This window comes from Heptranchias perlo, chromosome 6, assembly GCF_035084215.1.
Source record: "Heptranchias perlo isolate sHepPer1 chromosome 6, sHepPer1.hap1, whole genome shotgun sequence".
Lineage (NCBI taxonomy): Eukaryota > Metazoa > Chordata > Chondrichthyes > Hexanchiformes > Hexanchidae > Heptranchias > Heptranchias perlo.
Window position 1 is genome coordinate 4,920,044 of NC_090330.1, and position 20,525 is coordinate 4,940,568.

At 42.6% G+C, this 20,525-nt stretch overlaps 1 protein-coding gene across 1 annotated transcript in view; it reads left to right on the plus strand.

The window, feature by feature from the left end:
- Positions 1–20,525, plus strand: part of uvrag (UV radiation resistance associated gene) — a 260,049-nt gene that overhangs the window by 205,319 nt on the left and 34,205 nt on the right. The window contains exon 13 of the mRNA XM_067985644.1: positions 935–1,013. Coding sequence (XP_067841745.1) covers positions 935–1,013 — 79 coding nt within the window. The remainder of the gene's footprint in view (positions 1–934; positions 1,014–20,525) is intronic.

Here is a 20,525-nt window from a genome sequence, read left to right on the forward strand (position 1 = left end):
CATGACTTTCATTCTTCGTCACTCCCCATGATGGCATGACTAAGACCCCTGAACTCGCCACAATGGTCAATGATCTATGTGTGCCACACCGTATAATGAGCATATTTAAAGTACATAGCAAAACCCTGTTGCTTAGCAATAATTGTGGTACGTAGGAACAGGAGTAGGCCATTCAGCCCCCCCCGGGCCTGCTCCGCCATTCAGTTAGATCACGGCTGATCTGTCGCACAACTCCATTTACCCACCTTAGCTCCATATCCCTTGATAGCCTTGCCTAACAAAAATCTATCGATCTCGGTCTTGAAATCTCCAGTTGTCCCCCAGCGTTCACAGCCTTCTGGGGAGATTTTATTTATTAATCTTGGAGGCATGGAGTTCCTTCAATTGTGATGTTTATTCTATGCCGCTAGTTTCTGGCTAAGTGATGAATGAGAGCTAGCAAGGCACAATCGATCTTGATGTAGTTAACGTTTTGTTTCACTCAATGGAAAGCTTCCTCTCCTGTAGCACTGACTCTTGCTGGGATAAGGTTTCACACCGGTGACAGCCCTCCAGCCCCTTTGCCCAAGTGACGTATGTGAGCGTAGACTGTGAACATCAGCGGCCTGATGAACCGCGGAGGGCATTACGGTTGAATTCTGTCAAACACACCTAACTTTCCAGTAGGAGTCACTGGTTGGCAGATGGATAATCACCCAAAATTCAAAGGCATGTGGTTGTAATTTCCAACTTGGGTGATACCTCAGTGCATTAACATTTCTCTCCCAACTGAATGGTGTATAGGATTTCAAGATAATGTTCTGTTCATAGCTCAATTGTGTCTTGTGCCACTGATACAGTAATGTGAAACCAAATTCAATATAAATCTATAATTTACAGTCCTTGTCCCCCACACAACTTTATTAAGTAAGTTCTCTTGTGTTTTTATTCACAGGTTCCCTCTATATCCAAGAGGAGGAGAAAGGTTTCAGTTTGAATATGGAGTTTATCTACTAAACAAAAATATCGCACAGGTAAGACCTATGATGGTGGGGAGGCAGGGAGTAAACGGGACTGTATGATTTGTCAGTGCTTTATGGATAGGGAAACCCTTGTCCGTGAGATTTACTGTTGCAATGCTAATCAACTTCACCAAAATTGTTTGCATTAGCATCACTTTGACTGTACCGGAGAGAAATTTATATTAGTAAATTCAAATACTTTGCCGCTTCATTGTTTGTACCCTGGAGAGCTGAAGATTGGCATAAATGGATAATCAGTGCTCTATTCTTTAAAGCTTTTCACTTCTAGGAGTTCATTTTTAGGAAAAGGAGTCGGCCATTCAGGCCCTCGAGCCTGTTCCGCCATTCAATTAGATCACGGCTGATCTGTACCTTAACTCCACTTATCCGCCTTGGTTCCGTAACCCTTAATATCGTTGCCTAACAAAAAAAAAGAGAACTTTTGTGTTCTCGATACCCAAACTTGGCCTTGCTGTGGAAGGTTAGGTGCCCAGAGAAGCTAGGTGCTATTGTGCAGGGATTCAAAGTCAAAAAGCAAGTCACGACAAGCTTCTCCTCTGTACTTGCTTACAACCGTGCCTCAAAGGTGGCTTTCTGAGCAATGCTGGAGGCCGGGGTATACAGTCTGACACTGGGAGAGGACAACATTGGGGAAAATATCTTTATGCTGGCTGTTTTTGAAAGGGTAAATTGCTTGTTGCCTCCATGTTAAATGGAGCTCTGAAAGTTATCCTTCATTGGAACTTCTATTCCATGTTGTGAAATGTTCTTTCCTTCCAGCATTGTAAGATACAATTGTGAAACATGGCACATTACACCCACTTAGTAGCTGCAAGTCTTTCATATACGCATAGGTTATAGCCCAGGGTGCCATGAGATTTTACATTGTGTCTCAGCTGAAGAGTAGACAGCAATTCAATCATTGGCTTAAATTTTTTGCTACATTTTCAAGCTGTATCGGCTTACTATTTTTAATGACTAAAGTGTGAATATATTCCCATGACCGTTGTGAATTTTGCGTGTCCCGAGACCATTTTGGCCCGCTTCTCTGTTTTTGCACCAAGGTGGCACTTTGCCCTCAAGATTCAGTTTGCAGTTTTGTGCCACAGAGATTAACAGATGTGGGGTTTATGACGAGCGTCACAAAATACTTTTCTTCTTTCTGATGCCTTAAATTCAATTTTGGGTCTGTTATATTGTAACAATGCTTGTAACTTGAAGCAAGGTTGTTGAGTTGAAATTTTGGGATCACCAACTGGGGGGAGTGGAAAATATTCCTTCTCTTGCAAAGTGTTATACAGTTGGAGATGGTTCCACCAAAGATGATTGATTGCATAGTAAAACTTCCTCTTTTTGTGCTTTAACTCCAACCTTAGAACATTCTCCCCGAATGTGACTTCGCCAGTTCCTTCAGCAGCAATTGACTGAGATCGCAAGCTAAATACAGATGAGGTTGGCCAATCGGCTCCTTTTAGCTCATTCTTCCAAAAAGACCCTTCCATTCCCCCCATCACTGCAGCTAATTGTTAAATTATTTCAAATGTTCGACTCCACTACCCCACCTGAAAGTTTACTCCATATATTGGCGTATGATGGTTTCCTAACATCAGTCCTAAATTTGCCTTTTACTAGTTCCTAAGTCTAAGTTCTAGACCTACGTCCCCTTGTCCTACTCTCCCGATTTAGTTTAAAGTAATTTTTCTGAATTTCTCAGTATAGGGAATGCTCGTCTTCATTCAGTGGCACAGCTGCGATCGGGAACACGTTGCTTGGGCAATTGGGGGCTTCAACGTGCATCTTACATTACACTTAACAGCACAGTGCAGCTGAAATGCAGATTATGTACTATGGAGACTAGAGGGTACTGTGGGCTAGAACAGGGATGTCTATCCTGTGGCCCTCGGTACGGTCCTTAAAACTACCTTCCATGGAATTCTGTCCAATTGCACTTACGTTTCTTATTTTTCTGAATCATTTTTTTTTAAATGCATTAAAACTTTCCTGTTCCACTGATGGAAAAATCTTGACTCGACATCAGTGCGTTAGCTTGATACAAAATTGTAGTTCTCCCCCACTCCTTTTTGAACTCGAAAGAAACGGTAGCATACAGGAATTATGGTAAGAGGTTGGTTTGCTGCTGGACAGCGTTTGGCACAGTGTGGAGGTAATTTCATTAGCACATTCCAATTCTAAAGGCAGCATACCATCTGCAAGACTCATTAAATGGAATTAAAATCTGAAATAGATTTAGTACCCTCAACACATGGAGAGAAGTGCATGTTCTTTCTGTTAATATGCTCCTGTCAGTGCCTTTAATCTAAAATCAAATGTTAATTATCATTTAACGTTGCTGGTTTTCACTCAGTCATTTTTTTGTAAAAGTACATACTGTTGTAAGTGCTAATAGGGAATTTTCCTTGGTGAGTTAATGAGCTCAGCAGTGTGAGGGAACGAGTTTTGCATATCTAGTTAAAGTTGGCGCATCCTCATTTAATGACTGTACCTCTACTATAGGAACAGGAGTAGGCCATTCAGCCCCTTGAGCCTGTTCCGTCATTCAATTAGATCATGGCTGATCTGTATCTTAACTCCATCTACTCGCCTTGGTTCCGTAACCCTTAATACCTTTGCCTAAAAAAATCTATCAATCTCAGTTTTGAAATTTTCAATTGACCCCCCAGCCTCAACAGTGTTTTGCGGGAGAGAGTTCCAGATTTCCGCTACCCTTTGTGTGAAGAAGTGCTTCCTGACATCACCCCAGAATGGCCTAGGTCTAAGATTATGCCTCCTTGTTCTGGACTCCCCCCACCAGAGGAAATGATTAGAAACTCACTGTAGGGTTCAAAAATTTCTGTAACCATGTCTGTGTAATTTAAGCACCAACATTCAAGAAGAAATCAGCAAAAAAATAAAGATGTTCAGGTTATTTTTTGCAAAAGATTTTTAAATTTAGTGACGGATACTTGCAGCCTGATTCATTCTTCAAGCATCGCTTTTGCTGTTTCCAGCACAGATATTTTAATTTTATTGATAGATTTCTTTTTCCCAAGTGTACTAGTGTTCTTTTCCCTGATCCTTGCACCAAACATGTACAGCGATGGAGTCGAGTCTTGCAGATTTCTGCTCCATTTATTCCCATATTGACATAAAGTATCAGCTTTGGCTCAGTGGGTAGCACTCTCGTCTCTGAATCAGAAGATCATGGGTTCAAGTCCCACTCCAGACACTTGACCATATAATCCAGGCTGACACTCCAGCGCAGTACTGAGGGAATGCTGCACTCTCTCAGGTTCCGTCTTTCAGATGAGACATTAAACCGAGGCTGTGTCTGCCCTCTCGGGTGAATGTAAAAGATTTCGTGGAACTATTCAAAGAAGAGCAGGGGAGTCCTCCCAGTGTCCTGGCCAATATTTATCCCTCAATCAACATCACTAAAGAACAGATTATCTGGTCATTATCACATTGCTGTTTGTGGGACCTTGCTGTGCGCAAATTGGCTGCCACGTTTCCTACATTACAACAGTGACTACATTTTAAAAGCTCTTCATTGGCTGTAAAGCACTTTGAGACGCCTTGAGGTTGTGAAAGATATTTGAATTAACAATGTCAACTCACAGGGGTAGGGTGGCTGGTGTGGGGAATGGAAAATGTCACAGTGGGTAGCACTCCTTAGGTTGGAGCTGAAGTACATAGTTGGAGCAGAGTAAAGGGAGCTTTACTCTGCATCTAAATGTGCTGTGCCTTACCTGGGAGATGCTGACACTGGGTGCCTGAAATGGAAAGTTTTCCACACCACAGCACTGGCAGTCCTCACCTTAATGTGAACAGTATTCTTTTTAAAAAAAAAACAAATATGACTGAGTTGGTCAGATAGCATCTCCTATCCATCCGTTCTGTCTGGAAGTAGATTCATTGTTCACTGGCACTTTTATGGTATAAATGTTAAATTCTATGACACAAATGTTTTATATGATGGGTAAATGTGTGTGTTTTTTTTTTCTCTCCCACGATCCTCCCTTGAAGATTGAGATTCATGAGGCTCCAAACACACTGGTACCTTGCCCAAGTGGCCGCTCTTCATACACAGGCTTAGTTGGTGAGCATTGGCATGATTGTCAACCAACCATGAGCAGGGTATCACAGCCGAAGCTGATCCTGCCGCGCAACACTGGAGCAGGAACCCTGGCTGATTATTTTTTTTTTTCTTGGTCTCTTTTTTCCCCCCCCTTTCCCCCCCAGCCCCCTTCAAGTTCTGAGGCAAGTTGTAGTGTCCCTGTGGCTGCCTTGGCCAACATCAGATAACTCAGCACAGAGTGGGGATCGATCCTGGCGCTCTCCAGGTCTGCTCGTCTGAGAGCCACGCCAGGTGATGCCTTTATCTCCTCAGCCATCACGGAGCCCCGTACTTTCATTTCAAAATAAAAATGGAGTCAACGGACAATTAAAATATGTGGAAGATTTCGCCGCTTACATAGGTAAAAGTTAAAACTATGTGTCCCTCTCGGGATATTTTGACAGATGTATATGCACATCTGAATAGAAGTGCTGGCAAATATTCATTGAGTGTGTCAATGCATTGATGAATTGCTCTCGCTTGCCTGAGAGTGATTATACATTGATCTTCAGCACACTCCAACATGTACTCAACAGTCGAAGTATCTGTATGTGTGTATGACTGTTGTCAATAAAATCTAGTTTTACTATAAATATTAATATATTCCCCCCCCCCCAGGAATATTGTGTATAAAGAAAAGTGGCAAATTGAAAGTATAAATGTCAGCAAAGAGCCGCTCCGTTTCCCATTAACGGGATTTTGGAGCATGAAAGTTGTTTTACTTTAAAGAAAAAAAATTAGTTGTATATAGAATTCTATTAAAGGTGCTTTGCTGCGTCTTTCAGTTGTAACATTTACATTGGTTCCACTCCAAGACCATCACCTTTTTAAAAAAAAAAATTAAACAGCCAGAAGCATGAAATAATGAGCACTAAAGAAAGGTTTCAAAAACATTAGAAAAATGGGGGACTGGGAAAGGCCATTGGGTCAGTTTAAGTTCATCCCACTCGTACCCTAATGCTCCTATCTTAGCATCCAACTGCGCTTTAAATATACTTAACTGTTTTTACAACTATTACCCTGCCAGGCAGATTATTCCAAACATTTATCACCGAGTGAAGAAGTTCTTCCTACTGTCTGCTTTAAATGTACTTCTCACTAATTTAAATTTATATGCACTGTTCCTACTTTCCTGACTGACTTTGAAGTAATATTCTGGGTTATCAACCTCATTTAATATTTTATATATCAGAATGACACCCCGCCCCCCCCCCCCCACACACAAAACCACCTTTTTTCTAATATGTAGAGTTTGAGCTTCTCTAATCTTTCTTCATAGTCCATCCCCTTTACAATTCATCAGGATCAGTCTTGTTGATCTTTCTGCTGTGAATCAGAGTGGAGCAAGTGAAAGGGGTAGAGCAGAGTGATTGGCGACTCCCGTGACCTCAAAGGAAACAAGTGTGGCACACATGACCAGCAGGGACTTGGACCTCTGGATTAACACCGACTCCTCTCCCCAGGTTTTCCAGGTCATTGAAAAAAACATAAGTTGAAATTCAGTAATGTATTGCTGTGAGGCGAAGTGCAGCTGTGAAACCATTTAACATCGCATACATAACTCAAAATACAGATTTCATTTCTTGCACATTTTGCATATCAGTGGGTATGAGTTATTTTCTGGCCTGGAAGGGAAACTGATAACTAATTAGAGCAAATCCAGATGTGGCGACATTCCAGTTTAACCTCTAGTCTATAATGGAATTCTTGTCCCATAACGTGGAATGGAACCATCATCTTTTAAGTGGTTCCAAAGTATTTATATATTGCTTTCATCCTGGTAGTTATGAAAATTAATACTTTGTGTTTTTGTTTAGCATCGTGAGACTTGCTGTATTATTAGCCGCAGCCATTAAAGGAGGGATTAGTCCTCTAGAGATAGTCTTGCGAAAGATCACTGTTCACACTTTTTACATTACAATTAACCTGAGAGCTTGTGGCATGACTTTACATTGTCTGTATCCTTTTAGTTTGATCACAGATTTGAAAGAGAAATTATGATAAGTTGGCCCTTTGTAAGCAGTATAATTCCACGTTGACGCTTCTCTGCTTCAGCTTTGAACTGTTCAGAAGCATATCTTTGATTCAATTGGCCATCCCTCTCTGTTCTAGAATTGTAGGATGTTATCCATTTTAATAGGTCCTGGTTTCAGGCTGCAAAGGGCCACCTGGGAGCTTTTTAAACTTTGGTTTACAATGGATTGCAGTTATACTGCACTTAGTCTCACATTGCTCGGGCTTTGAACTATCTCCTGGAGTTGTTCCTGAACCTCTTGGCTTCAAACCAGTTGAGAGTCAGATCACTTTCCAAATTACATGTTACAGCACCACTTTCCTGTCTAAATGCATACCTGAAACTGCTTCCCAGGGATGTGCGAGTGGTATTGGACCAAAAGTCTACCACCACCCCAGGGACACAAAGCTCCACACTGCTTTCACCAAGATCAGTTGGCATTTTTTTTGCAGTTCACGATCAACAACAGCAACAACTTGCATTTATATGGCGCCTTTAACCAAGTAAAACGTTCCAAGGTGTTTAACAGGACCGATTATCAATCAAAATTTGACACCGAGCCACATAGAGATATTAGGACAGGTGACCAAAAGCTTGGTCAAAGAGGTAAGATTTAAGGTGCAACTTAGAGGAGAGAGAGGTGGAGAGGTTATAGGAGGGAATTCCAGAGCTTAGGGCCTAGGCAGCTGAAAGCAGGGCCGCCAATGGTGGAGCGATTAAAATCAGGGATGCGCAAAAGGCCAGAATTGGCACAGAGATCTCGGAGGGTTGTAGAGCTGGTGGAGGTTACAGAGATAGAGAGTGGCAAGGCCATGGAGGGATTTGACCACAAGGATGAGAATTTTAAAATCGAGGCATTGCAGGACCGGGAGCCATTGTAGGTCAGCGAGCACAGGGGTGATGGGTGAGCTGGACTTGTTGCGACTTAGGATACAGGCAGCGGAGTTTTGGATGAGCTCAAGTGTATGAAAGGTGGGAGGTGCCAGGAGAGCATTGGAATAGTCAAGTCTGTAGGTAACAACGGACTGATTCAGGGTTTCAGCAGCAGATGGGCTTAGGGAGGGGCGGAGACTGGCGATGTTACGGAGGTGGAACTACAGTCAATGCCTCAGCTATTTACAATCTATATTAATGACTTAGATGAAGGGACCGAGTGCAGTGTATCCAGGTTTGCTGACGATACGAAGCTAGGTGGGAAAGTAAGCTGTGAGGAGGACACAGAGTCTGCAAAGGGATATAGACGGGTTAAATGTGAGGTTATTCACATTTGTAGGAAGAATAGAAAAACAGAATATTTTTTAAATGGTGAGAAACTATTAAATGTTCGTGTTCAGAAACACTTGGGTGTCCTCGTACAAGAAACACAAAAAGTTAGTATGCAGTTACAGCAGGCAATTAAGAAAGCAAATGGCATATTGGCTTTTATTGCAAGGGGGTTGGAGTGCAAGAGTAGGGAAGCCTTACTACAGTTGTACAGAGCTTCAGTGAGACCGCACCTGGAGTACTGCATACAGTTTTGGTCTCCTTATCTAAGGAAGGATATACTCGCCTTAGAGGCAGTGCAACAAATGTTCACTAGATTAATTCCTGGGATAAGAGGGTTGTCCTATGAGGAGAGGTTGAGTGGAATGGGCCTATACACTCAAGTTTAGAAGAATGAGAGGTGATCTCAGTGAAACATATAAGATTGTGAGGGGGCTTGACAGGGTAGATGCTGAGAGGTTGTTTCCCCTGGCTAGAGAATAGAATCATAGAAGTTTACAACATGGAAACAGGCTCTTCGGCCCAACATGTCCATGTCGCCCAGTTTATACCACTAAGCTAGTCCCAATTGCCTGCACTTGGCCCATATCCCTCTATACCCATCTTACCCATGTAACTGTCCAAATGCTTTTCAAAAGACAAAATTGTACCCGCCTCTACTACTGCCTCTGGCAGCTCGTTCCAGACACTCACCACCCTTTGAGTGAAAAAATTGCCCCTCTGGACCCTTTTGTATCTCTCCCCTCTCTCCTTAAATCTATGCCCCCTCGTTATAGACTCCCCTACCTTTGGGAAAAGATTTTGACTATCTACCTTATCTATGCCCCTCATTATTTTATAGACTTCTATAAGATCACCCCTAAACCTCCTACTCTCCAGGGAAAAAAGTCCCAGTCTATCCAACCTCTCCCTATAAGTCAAACCATCAAGTCCCGGTAGCATCCTAGTAAATCTTTTCTGCACTCTTTCTAGTTTAATAATATCCTTTCTATAGTAGGGTGACCAGAACTGTACACAGTATTCCAAGTGTGGCCTTACTAATGTCTTGTACAACTTCAACAAGACATCCCAACTCCTGTATTCAATGTTCTGACCAATGAAACCAAGCATGCTGAATGCCTTCTTCACCACCCTATCCACCTGTGACTCCACTTTCAAGGAGCTATGAACCTGTACTCCTAGATCTCTTTGTTCTATAACTCTCCCCAACGCCCTACCATTAACGGAGTAGGTCCTGGCCCGATTCGATCTACCAAAATGCATCACCTCACATTTATCTAAATTAAACTCCATCTGCCATTCATCGGCCCACTGGCCCAATTTATCAAGATCCCGTTGCAATCCTAGATAACCTTCTTCACTGTCCACAATGCCACCAATCTTGGTGTCATCTGCAAACTTACTAACCATGCCTCCTAAATTCTCATCCAAATCATTAATATAAATAACAAATAACAGCGGACCCAGCACCGATCCCTGAGGCACACCGCTGGTCACAGGCCTCCAGTTTGAAAAACAACCCTCTACAACCACCCTCTGTCTTCTGTTGTCAATCCAATTTTGTATCCAATTGGCTACCTCACCTTGGATCCCGTGAGATTTAACCTTATGTAACAACCTACCATGCGGTACCTTGTCAAAGGCTTTGCTAAAGTCCATGTAGACCACGTCTACTGCACAGCTCTCATCTATCTTCTTGGTTACCCCTTCAAAAAACTCAATCAAATTCGTGAGACATGATTTTCCTCTCTCAAAACCATGCTGACTGTTCCTAATCAGTCCCTGCCTCTCCAAATGCCTGTAGATCCTGTCCCTCAGAATACCCTCTAACAACTTACCCACTACAGATGTCAGGCTCACCGGTCTGTAGTTCTCAGGCTTTTCTCTGCCGCCCTTCTTAAACAAAGACACAACATTTGCTACCCTCCAACCTTCAGGCACCTCACCTGTAGCTGTCGATGATTCAAATATCTCTGCTAGGGGACCCGCAATTTCTTCCTTAACCTCCCATAACGTCCTGGGATACATTTCATCAGGTCCCGGAGATTTATCTACCTTGATGCGCGTTAAGACTTCCAGCACCTCCCTCTCTGTAATATGTACACTCCTCAAGACATCACTATTTATTTCCCCAAGTTCCCTAACATCCATAGTCTAGAACTAGGGGGCATAGACGCAGGATAAGGGGGCGGAATTTCTTCACTCAAAGGGTTGTGAATCTTTGGAATTCTTTACTCCACAGAGCTGTGGATGCTGAGTCATTGAATATATTCAAGATGGATAGATTTTTGGACTAGAGGGGAAACCAGAGATGTGGGGATCGGGCAGGAAAGTGGAGTTGAGGTCGAAGATCAGCCATGATCTGATTGAACGGCGGAGCAGGCTCGAGGGGCCGTATGGCCTACTCCTGCTCCTATAAGACCATAAGAGATAGGAGCAGAAGTAGGCCATTCGGCCCCTCAAGCCTGCTCCGCCATTTAATGAGATCATGGCTGATCTGATTTTTACCTCAACTCCACTTTTCCGCCTTTTTCCCATATCCTTTGACTCCTATTTCTTATGTTCTTAATGCGTATAAAGAATACATTTATGATTTTGCAATAGTGCGTATTACAAATATTCCCACAATATGCCTGAATCTAGCATTGAATTATTGGTGGTCTCAAAATTAACTTCGCTCCTCTCCCCTCACCCCCACAAAACGCATGATTCCCAAAAAACTAATCCGTCTTGACAGATTCATATATAACCGGGGCATGCATTTAGTGAAGGCTTGTGCTAACTGTCTGAAATGACATCTTGCTTTTTCTCTGCCCTCCTCCCTTATGTTTGTAAATCAATGAATGAAATACCCTGTGAAGAGCAGTGAATGTCCTTTCTAATCCTCTGACCAAATAGAACATTCAAGCATAGATCAAACATCAATTCCGTTTCACTACACTGTCGTAATATTTATCTGAATAAATGCAGGCGGCGCTGGAAAGCAATTTTTATATCTGCCAAGCATTTTCTCTGTTGCATTTTTATTTTTAATAAATAGATAACTCCTAATTTTGCCAATGTGCATTCTCCAGCTCAAAAAATTAAAACCATAAATGTTGATGAAATCTCTTTAGGCGTCCAGTATGTTTTTGAAAGGCACCCGTTCCTGTGGCTACATTTATTGTTTTTTTTTTAAAACTCGGGTTATACTTCAAAATGTTTTTATGGTTGAAAACACCCACCTGTATGTTGCATATAAAATGTTGGTGTTTTTGTATATATTTGAAGTTTGGTTTTAATTTCCCAAATGGCACCGTCTAGACCTGATAAAAGGGTGCTATTAATTTTAGTGTCGATCTGTCTGCCATTATTTGCCTTGGATTTCTTTAAATGACACAAAATTTTAAAAATGAACAGCTTTCTACTACGAGAAGTTGTTTATACAGTTCATTCTGTTTTTCTCTCCTCCTCCCCAACCCCCCCCCCCCACCCAACGCTCCAGTTTTAATTAAAATAAAATGATCACACGCTGCCATATTGGGAATTATAATTAAACATCAGAAATACATGACACAGTTCAAGAAATTAAATAGTGTTATCTCTCTTTAATCTGTGGAAACAGCTTTCAGATAGCTTGCTGCTATTTTCATACAAGTTCCTTTGAAACCTCTACCATTGTTTATGTTAGAGATATCGCAAACCTTGAGCTTTAATTCCTTCTAATCCCAGCAAAAGGAAAAAAAGGAACGAACTTGCATTTATACAGCGCCTTTCATGACCTCAGGACGTCCCGAAGTGCTTTACAGCCAGTAAAGTACTTTTGAAGTGTAGTGACTGTTGTAATGTAGGAAACACGGCAGCCAATTTGAGCACAGCAAGATCCCATAAACAGCAATGAGATAATCTGTTTTAATGATGTTGGTTAAGCATTAAATGTTGGCCAGACTGCCCCAGAATAGGGCTGTGTTATGGCCTTATCCTGGAGTTTACGACTTTATTATAACCAAGGGTTTTTTTTTAACCATCTCCCATATACTTCAGGAATCATTTTTCCCAGAGCATCTAAAGCTGAAACTCTTCTTTCCAATTCCTTACCTCTAAGTTTTCACTTCTTCATAAAATGATCAGGTATAATCACCTAAACACTACTTCCTGATTTACCTCATTTCTTTGCTGCTCTTTTTTGGAGTCCTCTGCCATGGGCCTTCGTCCTTCACCGAGGTTTTGTAATAAAAAGAAACGGTACCCTTTGGCTGGCCTGATCACAGCTGGTGCTGATCTTATTTCTAAGAGGGAAGGTTTCTAAAGATGTGGACTTCAGCAGTCATTCGTCATTGTGTTTTCTAGTTTACTCGGGTGATTGTTGGTTTATATGAAACATCTCCCAACGGTGACAGAATGTCTGAATGTTTTTTCTGGATTTAAGCAAGAGGGATGTGTCCCTATGGACACTTACTACATTAAAGGTGCTATATAAATGCAAGTTGTTATGGGTAGAGTGAGTCTGCTCCATATTGGACAATCACAAATTCTGCAGGTGTACCTTGGTTCAGTGACTCTTGAACATGATGTGGAGATGCCGGTGATGGACTGGGGTGGACAAATGTAAGGAATCTTACAACGCCAGGTTATAGTCCAACAGTTTTATTTGAAAATCACAAGCTTTCGGAGGCTTTCTCCTTCGTCAGGTGAGTGTGAACATAGTGATGGTTTTCCACTGGTGTTGGACATCTGGCTGATTTGCCAAAAAACCCTTTCTTCTAACAGTTTTTTGTGCTTTAGGTAACTATGTAAAAGCATTCCATTCTCCCGCACACTTGTGTCACTCAAAGCCAGCACCAAGCACTTCCAGGGCTAGCTATAGAGCATAGTTAGATGTAGTATAAAGCTTCCTCACTATTGTCCAAACCATACACCCTGGTCCCACCATCAGAAGAGCAGCCCCTACTTACGGCCATTACACCACTGAGTTTTTCCACTTACCAACTATCATCTTGGCTTCTCTGAGATGGAAGTGCTGTAAGGTAAATGAGGTGACTCTGTTGCCTCTAGGAGTGCCAAGATTCACCAAAAGAGGGCAGAGGGGGCCTCGGTTTAATATGTCATCTGAGACACAGCACCTCTGACAGCGGAGCACTCCCTCAATACTGCACTGAAATATCAGCCTAGATTTTTGTACTCAAATCTCTGGAGTGGGATTTGAACCCACAACCTTCTGACCTTCTGAGGTGAGAGTGCTGTCAACTGAGCCACAGCTGACATGTATAATAAATTTTTTGAAGTTACAGCCTGAATTCTTCCAGTATCAAGAGCTGGTATTTCGACTGGTGCATAACTGGATTTATTATCAGCACTTCCTCAATATATTTGCATCCATTCATTATACTTCATGGCCTGGGGAGTGAAAGACAATGCTGGGCTGCCTGTGTCTTTAAGAAGCTTGTCTTGATGCAAGCATTTAATAGAACATTCTTACAGAAATTGGTTCCTTTCAGTAGTTTAATTATAATTGTTAAAGAACATCTTGACAATTTAAGGTCTATTAATGATCAGGACAATTCATTGCAGTGTACCTACAGTTTAAAAATGCTGCTCCTAGTAAATATGTGCAGTGAGAAACAGGAAGCCAAGAACATTTATTTTCTTTTGGCCTATACTTTCCGCATACTGCTGGAGGGAGTCAGCCGCCAAGTGGAATTCAGAAGAAAGAAATTCACTAGGTGCAATGTCCCTCGTCATCATTGTCCTACTGGAGTCACAGCTGGCTTTGGTGTTTGTTGCCCCTTTGAGGAGTTGGAGAGTCTACATTCAGGAATTTGGACCCAACAAGAGTCCAACTGGTATATAAGCAACCCCAAACTTCGAGTAGCAAAGTTAGCCTAGACTTGGTTTTACACTGTGGTGCAGAACCAAACAGTGTGTCTTTGGACAAATTTCACCATGCCGGTCTTTTATATCAACAACAGCATAGATATCTCATCCCCTTTTTGCTGCACCGTTTCGAAGCTGAGCACTGTTTCTACTGTATGGATGCATGTCCCGTCTTTGCCCTCTGCGTATTAATTCTTTACTCGAGTCTTGGCAGCTGTTTGTGGCCGATCGCATTCAGGCAATGGGGAGAGCCATCTCAAAAAATGAAGCAAGGCATTTCTGCATTTTTGCTGGCTGGTTTGAGCTCCAATAAAGACAGTTCTGCAAAGCGTATTCTCAAATAGGTGAATCCCAAACAAATCTTTGTAGAGAACATTCAAGTAGCTACATGAAATAATCTTTCAAGACAAGCACTTCAGTGCAGCACTGAGGGAGTGTTGCATTGTCAAAGGTGCCATCTTTTGGATGTTATGTTAAACGGAGGCTGCATCGTCCTGTTCAGGTGGACATAAAAGATCGCATGGCACTATTTGAAGAGGTGCAGGGAGTTCTGGTGTCTGGGCCATCATTCCTCCTTCAAACAACCCCAAAAAAAAAGTAATTGGTCATTCATCTCATTCACCATTTGTGGAACCTTGCTGGGTGCAAATCAGTTGCTGTGTTTGCCTGCCCAACAATGGTAACGACTGTTCAAACGTAACTCATGAAGAGCTTTGGGATGTCTTGAGGACATGAAAAGCCCTATATAAATGCAAGTTCTTTCTTTTGTACCTTTACAAAGTACTACTGTTTAGATTTTGCTGCTGAGTGCTTTCATCTCAACAGACTTGGTGCTTACTGGCGTATCCTTCAAACCAACAGCATCCCCGCCCTCCTTTTAAGCCACTGCCAGGTCAGTGAAGGGCTCAGAGCATAAAGAAAGTAATATCATCTACCGGTAGGGTGGTCATAGCCATAAAGAACTCTCGCCAATTCCGCAGGCCCTGTTATCTTCCCTCTGTATCTTTTCCTTTTGGGTCAAAAATGACCTGATTGATAGTTAAGTGCCTAAGTCATACTCCTGTAACCGGAAGAGAAGGGTCCCTGATGTTATTGATGTCAAAATACCTTAAAGCGACACCAGCTCCTGTGGTTTCTTTCGGTACTGGTACCACCACCCCCACCACCCCACGCTCGAGCTTACTCCAGCGGTACTGCTTTCAAAGACTGACGACCCAAATGAGTGGATAATCTTGTCAGCCTTTCTAGGCATTAATAAGAAAGCAGCTAGAATCATGACAATCGTAAGTGCAGCTGCTTCTTACTGATTGGCTTTGACCCCTAGTTGTAAATGTAGCTGGTGTGTAGTGCATTTTCTAATTTCTTTTTATATTATAGAAGATTGTGATGGTTTACTTCTAATAAAATATATATATTTTTTTTAAAACTACATTTCAATGAAATGCTTCTTCTGCGGTGTTTAAAATTGATCCCAGACAGCTGGCTGGAGGCCAGTAGCAGCATGTACTCTTTGAAGTATTATCCAACTGGAGATGAATTTTTATTTATAACTTGTGTTTGAGGTAACTTGACACAGCAGAGCTGAAAGTTGTAGCAGGTGCTATCACTGTGCTGAGATCCCCATTTCACGTATTGGCTGAGCTGCAAAGACAGTAATCTATGCAGTCTGCTTCACTTCAAGTACCAAAGCGTTTCATTTATAAATTTCTTTTCATTGAGGTTGCATATCGATGGACTTTTTTTTGTGGGCTGGAGGGGGGGAATGTTTTTGTGCCACTTAATTGCTGTTTGCTCAATGTGCAGTGTTCAATTCGTCGCAAATGTATGCCAGTAGTGTTTTTCTTTTCCCCCCCTCATCTTTTGTTCCGCACTCTTGGTCTTGCTCTTCACCTAGGTTTCTCGATTAGCTTCAGTATTCTGACCGGAGAGGAGGAAAAACCAGCCAGGGTTCCGTGCTGCTGATGGCGGCCCCACTGGAAGGTCCATGCACGTGAATGTCCGCGAAGGACCAGGTTGGGCTTAGCTGTGATGCTCTGCATGAACCCAATCCTGTCTCTATCCAATATCTGCACGTGCCCTTATCATAAGGGTCACAGGGCAATAATCAGAAGTGGAAATTCTTGATTTTTTTTTTTCCCCTTGCCTAACCCTAACCCTAACCCTAACCCAAAGATGTTGAGGCTGATTGTAATCCTCTAATCCCTGCCCTAGCTGAGATCTAACTCAGCACAAACTGGCCATTGAACTTGAAAGGTTACTGTTCAGTTACGTTCAGCTACTTACTGACCTTATCGGCTCAGCTGTCAGAGGAGCCAAAACAAGTGGTTTTAGCTTAAGTGTCACAGGAAATAATTCAATATAAAGCACCAAATCCACCCAAAACTTGAGTAGTCCTCCAATTTCTAGTAGGCATTCCATCAACTCTTCCTCACCCTCTGATTTGTCCGATCGGCATTCACTGTCTTTCCTCCAGCCTTAATCGCAGACCTTTCTTGACTGATTTATTAATACAGCTTTGGTGATTTCTTCTTTGAACTCTCATCATTATCCCCCTAAGCTCCGACTGTGTGATCTTCCTCCTCTCGGCGAACTAATTGCACCATCTTCTATTCTAATTAATTGTTTCCCAGAACTCCAAAACTGTGGAACTCCCTATTTCCCTCAGTCTTCTCTTTCTTCTACAATCTACTGGTGTTTAAGGTTGAATTTACACTACAAACTACAACTGTGGCATCTGTGCAAAGCAAGAAACTGGCGATAAAATTATGGTGCAAATCCGGACTGAATTCAGATGTGGAGAACTGGAATGAGACTCCCTCCTTCAGATCAGGGCCAATTTGCATTACAACTTAGGGTCAGTGTGACATGAAGCCACTCAACGCCGACGCTATACTTGTAGTGAACCTCAAGTGCTTGTAGTGAACCTACTCTGGGCCTTGCCCTTTACCTATGTTTCTTAATTTTAAAAAAATTACACTGCTCTGCTATAACATGTAGGAGAAAAGGTTTTGCTTCAATTTTTGGTTAATTGTGCTCATGAAGGTGAATGATATATGTGATGGATTATAGAATACTATCCATTACCAGTACCAATAGTTAGCATTGATGGCACTCAGGTCCACTATGGCCTGACCAGCCACAGATTAAAGTGCCCTGTACTCTGTCCACTCAATACACCCAACTTCAGTAGACCCACGGTACCCAGCTAATGGGAGGCTTTACCTAGACAGTTGTAGCAAAGAGTGCATTGCTACATGGAGTAGATGAAGCAGAGATCATTGCACCCATTAAGGGAAAAGTGGATAAATGTTTGAAGCAGAGGAAAAGACACGACCTGGGAAGAGATGGGGGTAGTGGGATTCATTTTGGATTCTCTAGCAAAGAGCTGGCTGAGACATTTTGGGCCAAATGACTTCCTAACGGTGCACCAACCCTCCCTGTCCTTCTTGACCTCTCTGCTGCCTTTGACACAATCGACCACATCCTCCTCCAAAGCCTGTCCTCCAACTTAGTGAAACTACCCTCATTTAGTTCCACTCTTACCTATCTGGTTGTAGTCAGACAGTCTCCAGAAATGGCCTCTCTTCCTGACCTTGCACTGTTACCTCGAGTCCCCATGGGAACGATCTATGGCCCCCTCCACTTCCTTATCTACATGCTCCCCCTTGGCGACATCATCCGAAGACATCGGGTCAGGTTTCACATTTACGCTGACGATACCCAACTCTACCTGTCTACCACCTCTTTCAACCCCTTCATTGCTTCTGACTGCTTGTCAACATCGAGCCCTGGATGAGATGCAATTTCCTCCAGTTAAACATTGAGAAGACTGAAGCCATCGTTTTTGGGCCCCGCCATGAACTCCATTTCCTCGCCATCGATCGCATCCACTTCCCTGGCCGTTGTTTTTAGGTTGACCCAGACTGTTCACAACCTCAGCGTCCTAATTGACCTTGAGCTGAGCTTCTGACCCTATATCGTCAGGTTTAAATCTCTTCATGACCTTGCCACTCCCTATATCTGTAACCTCCTACACCACTACAACCCTCCGAGAGCTCTGTATTCCTCCAGCTCTGGCCTCTTGTGCGTCCAATCCTTTCTCTCCACCATTCCAAGCCTTGCCTTCAGCCATCTAGGCTCCAAGCTCTGGAATTCTCTCCCTAAGTTTCTACCCCTCTCCACCGCCCTCTCCTTCTTAAAGACTCTACTTAAAAGCCTACCTCTTTGACCAAGCTTTTAGTCACCCCTACTAATAGCTCCTTCTTTGGCTCAGCATCACTTTTTGTCTGATTATGCTTCTGTGAAATCCCTTGGGACAATTTTCTACTTTAAAGGTGCTACATAAATGCAAGTTATTCTTACCTTTTATGTCTTACCTTGAAGTATGCAGGACAAAAAATAGGTTGTTAATATTTAAGTATTCAGTAGCTCTTGCTTGCTAATCTAACCCACTTATCAAAGAGAATTTAATGTATTGGTAAACGAGTGTTTACCCCTAGCTAAGTAGCAGCTGACTTTTCTGTAGTTTGTATAAATTCAGATTACAGGACTCCAGTGGGGAGAGGAATGACATGCTGGGGTTATGTAGGGTAATGGAATTCTTCCATTGCATCCAATGAACAGTATTGATGTCCAGAGTGACTGATTTTTAATTAACTTCGCTAAAGCCTAACATATAATGGCAGAAATTGTTTATCAGAGGCACCCTATCAACCAGTGTGTTAATGCAGTAAAACCCAGATTAATTTGTTTAGGGTTAACAAAATTCTACATTTTGCCAATAAATGCTCTCTTGCACTTAATGAACTCAAACAGTTGTGAAAGTGCAACTTAATACACAATTTTGCTTTTTGAGGGAAAAGTGACTTTTATGCTCTTCAAGTTTAAGCGGACAGCCATATCTCACTTTTTGCACTCGGTGTTGGTGTCAGGGACTCCCAATTGCATAGGAATGCTGACACAGTGATAAAGTATAAAGCTTCCTTCATTGGAGAAAGGAACTGCAGAGATTTTTAAAAGAAAAAAAAATTATTATTGGAGTTTAGTGACCCACAACTGTTCCCTGGGATTTCCTTGGGAAACGTAATTTGCGATTAAAGCTGCATGTATCCGCCTGCAAGCTGTGATCCCTTTTAAAGAGCATTCCTCTACATAACCACCTGTCGCTTTATGTAACGCCTCTTGTCACATAATACAGTTTCCATCCTTTGGGGTTGTGAGCCTTGTGGCGGGGGGGGGGTCTTCCTATTCTCGGTGAGATGTCAAATAAATTCAAGCCAAATAAACAGCGACACTAAAGGCAGTGAGATCTCCTGGTTTGCACGTTATCCTGCTTTGGGCCTTGACAGCAAGGGTGAAAATGGTGGGTAACGCAGAGGATGTGTGGCAGAGAGCATTATAATGCAAAATGATTCCCAGCAGTCTAGGCACTGCTAACCTATGAATAATAGTAGTAATAACCTGTTTGTGGTTAAAGGAGGAAGGAGTATTTCAACCGACAGTACTCCGTCCTCTCCACCAAAGGGAAAGTGATGTTAAATCGCTTATTTATATATATATTTTTTTAAAACACCTACCTCTCTGGAGGTATCTGTTCATTTCCATTTGTCAGCACGTTGGCGACACACCATTTCACACATGTTCCCTCTCATCACACGGCCACACCACTAGCATTAGATGCAGGAGCATCAGCAAGTGGATCCATGGGGAATCCCACAGCCCATTCAATGGGGCAGGACATTACAACTGAGCTCAATCCTGTCCTCATCTGACATCCATGCATGATTACTTTAGAGAAGTAATCCCCGGGTAGTGAACCGGATCAGGAACCCTGGCTTCTCATAGTCCAGAGGTGCTGAAGTCAACTATAGTGCCCCAAATGCCTCTCTGGCTGATCAGCCTTGACGTGCTGGGAAAGACTTGGAGTAGAAGCTGGTTCGATAAATCCTGATTTCAACACGGCGAGACTACAGGAGGGGAGGGAAGATGTGGAGGCAGGAGATCTTGGAACTTAGGAAGGGTATAACGACAAGAACCAGTGATGCTACAAATACGTATCCAACTGAAAATTTTCGAGCTCGGCCAAATGTTCACCTGTGCCGATGAATTAAGCAGCTATTCCACTGGTTCCAGTCTAGCTCAAGAGCGCAGTGCTGAGATCAAAGCAGCTATCTGAGCGAAATCCCAGTTTGTTGATCCTTACAAATCCTGCATTTGAACCTAAGAATTTAACTGGAGACACAGCTGACTGAGACTCTGGTTTGTGTTGGGCTGGGCAGCC